The 10,624-nt window shown below is 34.9% G+C and overlaps 1 protein-coding gene across 1 annotated transcript; it reads right to left on the bottom strand.

Annotated features, from left to right (window-relative positions):
* Positions 1–2,743: 2,743 nt before the first annotated feature.
* Positions 2,744–4,143, bottom strand: LOC130666539 (odorant receptor 13a-like). The gene is made up of 3 exons (XM_057467654.1): positions 3,937–4,143; positions 3,162–3,873; positions 2,744–3,099 (listed from the first exon to the last, which is right to left on the bottom strand). The coding sequence occupies exons 1-3, from the start codon at positions 4,078–4,080 to the stop codon at positions 2,756–2,758; spliced, it is 1,200 nt and encodes a 399-aa protein (XP_057323637.1). The 5' UTR covers positions 4,081–4,143; the 3' UTR covers positions 2,744–2,755.
* Positions 4,144–10,624: the final 6,481 nt, after the last annotated feature.

Genomic DNA, 10,624 nt, shown 5'->3' with positions numbered 1-10,624 from the left:
TGGTAGAAACATCCGAGGGCACACAGGAACACGAGATGACGGCCGGGGTACCCCAGGGCTCGGTCCTGGGACCGGATCTGTGGAATGCGAACTATGATGAGCTGCTCGAGATCCCCTTTCCTCAACAGGTACGCCTCACAGGCTTTGTAGATGACATTGCGGCTACTATTGTAACAGACAGCGTCGAAGAGGCTGAAATATTGGTTGAATCCACCATCAATGCCGTAGCCAGCTGGCTAGACAAACACCAATTAAAGCCAGCCAAACAAAAAACGGAGATGGTAGTACTTACACGCCAAAGATGGTTCCCTGAACCTTTTGGTATAAACATCGACGGTCTGACACTAACATCAGCAAAGTCAGCTCGTTATCTAGGGGTCAGGCTAGATACGAAATTGACGTTCCGTGAAAACCTGGAATGCACGTGTGAGAAGGCTAGCAAAACAGTATCTAGCCTCTCAAAAATTATGGCCAATACGATTGACCCACGCACCAAAAAGAGAAAAGCTCTCCTGGAGGTGATCCACTCAGTACTGCTATACGGGGCGGAAATATGGGCGCACCGCTGAAACAGAAGACCTACCGGAGGAAAATAGCAGCAGTACAGCGGCGAGGAGCCCTCAGAGTGGCATGTGCCGACCGCACGGTCTCGGAAGCCGCAGTGCTCGTCATAGCAGGAGCCCCACCCATAGACCTATTAGCGAAAGAAAGAGCAATGTTATTCGACCTAAAACATAAAAACAACAACTTGCGTGTAGAGAGGACCAATGTCAGAGCAGATACTCTGAGGGGATGGCAAGGTAGATGGCAGACGTCTGATAGGGGCAGATGGACAGCAGGCCTGATCCCAAATATCGAGGCCTGGCTCGCCCGAAAACATGGTGAAACAGACTTTTATCTGACGCAGATGCTGACAGAACACGGCTCGTTCAATGCATACCTCTTCAGGATGGGCCTGCACAACTTTCCATCGTGTAGATACTGCCCAGATAAAACCGACGATGTCGAGCACACCTTTTTCGAGTGTGTGCGCTGGAAAAACATCAAAAGTGAAACAGAAACGACGCTAGGAAAGGCCCTTGACCCGGATTGCCTTATAAAGATCATGCTGAAGAGCGAAGAGAACTGGACCGAAATCGCTGCCTACGCGCAGCGCCTCCTAAAAACAAAGAACGCCGAGAAGGACCAGTAAAACACGAGCAGGCATCAAGTGATGCAACAAGGACTGGGTCGAAGTAATGCTACTAGCGGTTCCGACCCAGTCTTCCCCGCTCTACGCAGGGAACGAGAAGAAGAGGTTTTTTAGTGAGTAAAAATCTCACACTACCGACCATCAACTTACACCCGTCGGTGTCTTTTGAAGATTTTTCCTCCTCACCCTAGAAAAAAAAAAAAAAACATACATACATACATACATACATACATACAGACACTCGGACATCATTCTGAAATTATTTTAAGTAGTCTAAAAAATTTATGGTGGAAATAACGTCGAAGCATCGTCTGAACACTGAAAAATAATATAGAATCACTGTAGAAACTCCAGAAAAACACTAGGAAAATGCAGAGAAAACACGATGATAATGTCTTAGAAAAACACTGTGAAACTGCCGTAATAACGCCGTAAAAGTGGTGTGAATTTAGTGTCGTAAGTGCACAAAAAAACTGTGTTCTTTCTCAAACCGACACCGAACCACTGCCAATACATAATGGGAATTGTACAGACGTGCTTACACCTAAGAAAAATCATGCTCCTGCCGTGGTGCTGAAACCGCGAGGAAAAATAAATATAACATCTCTAGACTTGAAAAAAAAATGTTTACTGGAACAAATGAAACCGCTCATCTGCATATTAATGATAAATATTTTCAAAAGTTCACGTTATATATATTACATATATATAACGTATATATAAAGTGTAATTATTATAAGGATACAAGGCTTTTTACCTGTTTCTTATTTAAGCGATACTGAAGTAAATCGAAAATGATTGTAGCAGTATTGCTACAATATAACTTTATTGTTTACTTTGTTTCCATGGTCACAGTACATCGATTGGTTCATGCGCATCACTATCGAAGCTTACCCGGGGTTATTGCCTTTCGTATGTATTATTTGTAACGAATTATGTATTTTAAAATAAATTTGAGAATCAAAAATTCTGATGCTGGATACTTGAACAATTTATGACTGCAGTAATTCGTGGGAAGTGCTTTGGTAATGAAATTTTGAGTCTAAGCAGAATGCGGAAAGATACATCTTGATTTTAGGAGGAGCAATGATTTTCCCAAAATTCGGGAAGTTATTGTTTTCACCCTGATTTTCGAAAATCCAAATTTTATCAGATGTCGACGTTTTCAGGTCCTAGGAAGTTATTCTGACCATTTTCAGAATGATGCTGAGTGACCGTGTATGTGTGTGTGTGTGTGTGTGTGTGTGTGTGTGTGTGTGTGTGTGTGTGTGTGTGTGTGTGTGTGTGTGTTCGTGTGAACTTGCTACAACTTTTCGACTAATAAATCCATCGGAATGGTTCTTGCGGCAATCGAAAGAGTTTGTCGGCCGTCAACTTTCTTTAAAATTTTAGAGCACTTGATCGAATAGACTATGAAATAATTAAGAAATACGACAAAAAAGATTTCAGTCAGTCAATAAGAATGCTAAATTCTAAATTGAATGATCTATAAATAAAATTTTATTTTTTATTAAATTATATGTATATATATATATGTATGTATATTGTAACTGAAAAATTTTATTAATTTTCAAGAAACATTAATCGGAAAACAGAAAAAAAAGAACCCATAGTTTTAATTATATTTTTGAAGTTTTCCATATTCATAAAATACATTTTACCCGCCGTCAAATTAAAGGAATAATTCGTTCGCATAATCGTGAACACCATATCTTTAGTGATTTTAGGTGACATATTATACCATGGACAATTATAAATAGTCGATTGCATTTTATTTGCTTGAGTACGCAACTGCTCACCAACATAGCTGTACAGAAAAAGCTGAACATACACAAGGGATATTCGAATTATAAGCCCAATAATTAAAAATAAATCTTCATTATGCAGAGTCGTTAATAGAACAATACCTGAAAAATATGAAAAAAACGTACAATATCTCAATAACGTACTGAAAATAACACTTTGTTACCTGATATACAAATCAGTAAAGCATCTATTCCAACTTGGCTCAATATGATTAAATTGTATGTTTCTTCAAAATTATTAGCCAAAAAAAGTAGATGCTTATGTCGTTCAACAAACTTAAAAAAGTTTTGTTTTTGATTTGATATTTTACCATCACTATAAATATTTGTAAGGCTATTAGAGAGTAACTCGAATTGTCCACAAACATGCATAGCGATGCCAAAAAAATAAGTATCAGCTCCATTATAAGCAGTACACACAACAAATAATTGAATACACTGGGATATATAGTAGACAGTGTACTGAAAACTAGAAATATCAGAAGATATCCAACAGCTAGGGCCAATAGGAACGGTATACACCGGTGTGCTATAATTTCGATCATTATTCCATTCCGTCTTAAATGGTAATCCTAAAACAATAAGCTGAAACCCTACAGCATATGCTCCAATAATTTGCACAATAAACACAACTCTTCCGATATATGCATATCGTAACATAGTACGCCGAGCTTTCTCATTATTTACTGTCTTCCAATCATTTATAGCAGTACTCACAATGACGTACATTTTATTATAATAAATTCTAGGTATAATTACTTTTACAACTGTTAAAACTCCACAAGCAATCAAAGTTAATACATCTACTACGTCTGTTATTTTACCACAGTTGCCTTTGACCAATAGTTGTTTTAAGAGACTGATTGACATCGATAACTGATAAAGTGAAAATGTTACATCCAGCCACTAGAATATAGTTAAATATGAATTTTAACTGACCTGTGTTACTGTTACAAATGTTATTTTTATTATTGAAGATATATCGTGACAGTTCAGAGGCCAAATACCTAACGTACGTCCTAATATTTCGTATAGCCCTAATGCATACGCAATATCTGATGAGCGATGATTTGGTGTTTTCATTTTTATGTTATTATCATTGTTATTCTCATACTATTTCAAAATCAATGATAGGACTTACGTAAGACTTCGGATGAATATTTGACACTGTTATTATTAATGATTCATCGACTCGTTGTTATTTATTTATGTAAGATATGTTAGGTTCTAATGAATTATTCATTTTTATAGTCGATATTCATAAAATAAAACAAGTCTTATTGAAAATCTAATAACTTCTTTGTTGTTTAAAATTTTTATATTTCTATTACCAAAATATTAGTAGTAATTGTGTTGGCAAATTCTATTCTATTAGTAACGTTTTAAAACAAAACCTTTCAATTTCGAGGGAAATCATCTATATATCATCTAAAAGATAAAAGTTTCTTTGCTCAGAGAAAATATTTGATAATTTTTATGGTTAAATTTATTAATAAATAATCATTCATTTAGTTGCATGAGATAGATGCTAGTGTACAGAATAGATTAAAGTTGTTTAATTCTAGATTTTTGAGCTTTGGCTATTTCTAAACCCTTTCGATCAATCATGGGTTCAATCCCATCACTGGTGTATGTGTGCCGTGTGCGATTTGCGAAAATTGAAATTTCATCAGATGTCGACGTTTTGAGGTCCTAGGAAGCTATTCTGACTAATTTCAGAATGATGTCCGAGTGTCTGTATGTATGTGTGTGTGTGTGTGTGTGTGTGTGTGTGTGTGTGTGTGTGTGTGTGTGTGTGTGTGTGTGTGTGTGTGTGTGTGTGTGTGTGACCGGTCTATAACTTTTTAACTAATGAACCGATTTGGATGGTTAAGGCAGCAATCGAAAAAGCTTGTTGGCCATCAACTTTTCTGAAAATTACAGATCATTTGATCGAGTAGACTCGAAAAAATTGGCGAATTACGGAAAAAAAATTTTTTTTTTTTTTAGTTTTTTATTGATTTCTCAGAAACGACTTGAACGATTGACTTCAAAATCTAATCAGCTCTAGAACTTAATAAAACACGTCGATTGCCGCCTCAACCACCAAAATCAGTTCATTCGTTCGTGAGATATCGTGGGAGAAAGAAATGCCAAAAAACGGTTTTTTTCGAAAACAATGGGATACAAAAGTATTTTCGAGCTCGAAGAGCTCGAAAATGTATTCACAACACTCTTTGAGCTCGAAAACAGCGGGAAGTTTTGAGGCTGGCCCGCAGGGTCAACCCATAGACAGATTTTTTTTTGTATTATGACAAAAATTGTTCAGGGAAACATTAATATTAAACATTAATGTCATAGTGTAATACAGGATACCTCTGTCACTATCAAAAAAGGGTTAGCGTCACTTGGCTAATTTATAGCGGGTAACTCGTCCCATAAATGCTTCGAGTTGGGAATAATTTGGTATCGCGCCGAGTGCTCTACCAGTTGAGCTATCCGGCACTATGCTATATTCCGTTCAATTTGATCTATAACTTATTGAGCCACACCGTCCTTCGTACGGTAATACACCATTTAAATATAGTGGAAACCTAAACATTTAAGTCTTGATGCAAGCCAACAGCAGCGGGAGTAGTTCAGTTCTCGCCGCTAGATCGCGCCAACAGCTTGTAGTGTCCCTGATAAGAAACTTATTTCAGAGTTTTTATAATCCCAACGTGAAGCATTTATGGGACGGGTACACCTCTGTTATTCATCAGAGTGACTACAGTTTTTATTGATGGTAACGTATCTTGTATTACGTTAAGACATAAATGTTTTCTTGAATACTTATTCTCGATATATACAAAAATAAAAAGTTCATTTTAGGTAAAAAAAAAATGTTCTTTTACTCCATACTTATATATATATTATTTTATTAAGCTCGAACAAATATATATTTATTCTAAATGAATATATTTTTCTCCGTCTAAGTAATATTTATTAGAGTTAATATAATAATATTTTGGTTTAATATTTGAGTTTGTTGGCACTACAAAATAATTTAGTTGTCTATCAAATAAGTATTTTCTTAACTTTACCAAATGATTTTATTATCTTAGGGAGAGAAATATTCATGTCAACCAAATAGAGTTTATAAAATCATTTGTTAGAAATGACGAAATAGATTATGTTGACGTTATAAAATTTAGTTGTCCCAAATAAATATTAGTTTAACAGAATTTAACAAAACCAATTTCATTTTCCGAAGAGAAATTTTTTCTCATTGTAATATTATTCTAGTTGGAAATATGTTCTTGAGCATTTAGGTATAAGTAAAAGAAAAAGTTTTACGCCAAGGCCGAGTTGGTTCCCGGGAAAAAATGATCAGACCTGACTATGCCTGTTCATGTATGATCAGGCCTGAAATTAGACCTGATCATGCCTGTTCATGTATGATTAGGCCTGAAATTAGACATGATCAGGCCTAATCATACCTGTCCATGCCTGTTCATGTCTGAAGCGTTGAATACACTCAGGCCTGATCATGCCTGTCCATGCCTGTTCATGCCTGGTCATGTCTGAAGCGTTAAATACGCTCATGCCTGATCATACCTGTCCATGCCTGGTCATGTCTGTTCATGCCTGTTCATGTCTGAAGCGTTAAATACGCTCAGGCCTGATCATACCTGTCCATGCCTGTTCATGCCTGGTCATATATGTTCATGTCTGTTCACGGCTGTTCATGTCTGCTCATAGATCTAAAATTTTGTTGACCAAGAATCTATCACGTATAAGATTTTTATTACTTGAAGTTCATACGAAACTTACGTTTCAACTAAATCTCTTAGGTCAGTGGGTAGCGAGTTACACTTTCGAGCGCAAGGTCCACGGTTCAAATCCTGCACACGCCCGAATATTTTATTTTTTTTATTTCTATAGCAATAACTATATACATGTATAATTGAATATAGTTATACATAATTATATAGGGCCATTTTTTATATATAATTTTTTTACCCGGATGGGCATGAACAGACATAAACATACCTGATCAGACCTGAACATGCCTGATCAGGCCTGGTCAGGCATGGCCATTTTTCATGTCTGATCAGGCCTGAAGACTCATGCCTGTTCATGTCTGATCAGGTCTGATCATTTTTTTCCCGGGTTGTAAAATAATTCGTCAATATTATGAATTGGATTACCTTGTTTATAATTATTTATAAATACTTATCATATATGTGTATTTAAAGAAGCATTTTTTTTTATTCAATGAAAATATAGTATGTAAATCTAAAAAAAGAAAAAAACAATCGGTCTCTTTGCACAAAAATCGGCAGTTTTTATTGATTTGTGGTAAACAAAAGTAAAGATTGATAATAGTAGAACATAAATTAAATTTTTGTGCACTAATTTTTCGCATTTTGTTACAATATATAAGATGAAAAAATTTAAAAATAATGAGAACTTTCAAAACATGACAATTTGAATAAAATCGTAAGTACACTATACTTGATATATTTATTCTTTCTATCTACAGATACTTATTTTTTCTTAAGAATTACACATTTAAATATTATGTATAACTAATTCGGAACTAATGGTATCGTGTATTTATTTTCTCTACATTAATAATAGTCCGAAAATTATTAATCCTCTGATCCGATTTCTTTGTACTTTTTTCTCGGTGGATTTATTTTATTATTTCGATAAAACTATTTGATCTTTAATGTCAGTGAGTGAATTACACCTGCTTCCTTATGCTACTGCCGTCGTTAATGTCTGTCTGTTTGTTCATATGTTTTGTTATGTTAAATGTTTCCGAAACAGACAGACATTAATGACGGCCATCGTATATAACGTAATAGATCGATAGTAGTCTAAATAGTTATAATCGAAGCATAATACATATATCATACGAAATACACATATGTGTATGTATATACACAGTAAAACAGGATTCGTCAAAATTTACACCAATCGGGTATAAAAATGAATGGTCTACACTCATTTACATATTATTCTAACATACGGCTTTTGTATAGCGCAAATTTACAGACACTGTAAAAAATTCATGGTCCACTGAGTGGTGTGAAAATTTTCAACACGCCGGTGTGAAAGTTATACGATGCACGGTGTTAAATTTTTGGCCGTGTAAATTCCCTGATTAAAAGAAGGTATTTGACAGGATTAAAAAAATTTATATCCTCATGAATGCTATCAAATCCTGAAAATATGATTCAGAAGGATTTAAGGTAGTACTACCGTTACCACAGGTGTCAAATTAGTGCTATGTGTAATTTGGCTAGAGTAGTATTTTCATTTGGCAACGCCGCATAAAAACTAAAGAGACAGAAATACATTCTGTTTCACTCAACATCCCGGGAAAAAATGATCAGACATGAACAGGCATAAGTCTTCAGGCATGATCAGATATGAAAAATGACCATGCCTGACCAGGCCTGATCAGGCATGTTCAGGTCTGATCAGGTATGTTTATGTCTGTTCATGCCCATCCGGGTAAAAAAATTATATATAAAAAATGGCCCTATATAATTATATATAATTATGTATAACTATATTCAATTATACATGTATATAATTATTGCTATAAAAATAAAAAAAATAAAAAATTCGGGCGTGTGCAGGATTTGAACCGTGGACCTTGCGCTCGAAAGTGTAACTCGCTACCCACTGACCTAAGAGATTTAGTTGAAAAGTAAGTTTCGTATGAACTTCAAGTAATAAAAATCTTATACGTGATAGATTCTTGGTCAACAAAATTTTAGATCTATGAGCAGACATGAACAGCCATGAACAGACATGAACATATATGACCAGGCATGAGCAGGTATGATCAGGCCTGAGCGTATTTAACGCTTCAGACATGAACAGGCATGAACAGACATGGACAGGTATGAACAGGCATGATCAGACCTGACTGTATTTAACGCATCAGACGTGAACAGTCATGAACAGACATGACCAGGCATGGACAGGTATGATCAGGAATGAGCGTATTTAACGCTTCAGACATGACCAGGCATGAACAGGCATGGACAGGTATGAACAGGCATGAACAGGCATGGACAGGTATGAACAGGCATGAACAGACATGACCAGGCATGGACAGGTATGATCAGGAATGAGCGAATTTAACGCTTCAGACGTGAGCAGTCATGGACAGGTATGATCAGGCATGCGCGTATTTAACGCTTCAGACATGAACAGTCATGAACAGGCATGATCAGGCCTGAGTGTATTCAACGCTTCAGACATGAACAGGCATGGACAGGTATGATCAGGCCTGATCATGTCTAATTTCAGGCCTAATCATACATGAACAGGCATGATCAGGTCTAATTTCAGGCCTGATCATACATGAACAGGCATGGTCAGGTCTGATCATTTTTTCCCGGGATATGAATTTATGCGCGGAAATCTATTGCGCATACATTTGTTTATTTTTACACTAATTATCAGTTGCGTATGTTTATTATCAAAAATGTCGAAGTTAAATTTAATAAACTGCTAAAAGATCTAGAATTATTAAAAGATTGTGTATCAGTAGGTATGAGAAAAAAAATGATTGTTACAAATGTAACCTTTGAACAGCTTGAAGATACTTACAAAAAAAAAAAATATGCTGGTATCGCACAACTTTTAGGCAAAGATGAGAATGGTGTAGTGAGAATTACCAAAGCAAAAAAGATTTTGGACCGAATTTTTAATTACTTTGAAAGTAACGAGAAAAAAATTAAATAATTTTCTATTTTGAAAATAATTTATATTATGCTGTGTATTTTATAACATGTTGCTCAATTTATTTATGTAACTTTATTAAAAATAAAAATTATCATATGTTTTTTAAAAATCTGTATAACACTGATATTCTCACATACCGCATTGCTGCATGTTTGAATTTTGCGCGCGTCCTAACCTTTTCTGCGGCGTTGCCACATTTAAGTCGACTAGTACTTTTTTCTCAATCATTTATTAATTGTTCTTATCACAGGCTCTGAGTTTATGGTTTTATTTGCACATAATATTCAATAAATTTTTCTCTTTCTATTGATACCAAAATTATAGAAATCTCAACGTACAGTTTTGTGGAATAAAATAAAGTCTGTGACTTCCCATAAGGATCAATGTTAAATGCAAAAATTTATAAATATTAATATCTTTTTTTCAGTGCTCTGTAGGCCTCCAAAAATTTAACTGCTTAATTATGATATTATAAAGTACCAATATGCCAAGTTTCATTAAATTCTGAACGTCAATTCTAAAACCGGTAGTACTACCTTAACATGATTTAAATTTTTTAATTCTGTTGAATACTATTTAATTCTAAAAATATGATTTAACAGGATTTGAAATGATTTAAACTGTTAAATACTAGTTGAATCCTTTTGTATCCTAACAAGATAATGGAATGAAAACATTACTTCAGGATTAAAAAGTATTCAATAGAGTCAGAAATTTTAAATGCTAGTTGAATTCTTTTGTATCCTACTACTCCTGTCGATCATTTTAGTACTTAAAAGTATTTAATGTGATTAATCGTGAATTTTGAAAAAAGATTTACAGTATTCAGCAGGATTTAAAAGTATTAACATTTTAATCCTTTTTAATCCTGTCAAATACCTTTTTTTAATCAGGGTTA

The sequence above is a fragment of the Microplitis mediator genome, chromosome 4 (assembly GCF_029852145.1).
Source record: "Microplitis mediator isolate UGA2020A chromosome 4, iyMicMedi2.1, whole genome shotgun sequence".
Lineage (NCBI taxonomy): Eukaryota > Metazoa > Arthropoda > Insecta > Hymenoptera > Braconidae > Microplitis > Microplitis mediator.
The sequence above is the reverse complement of the archived record's forward strand: the minus strand, read 5'-3'. Positions and strand labels throughout refer to the sequence as shown.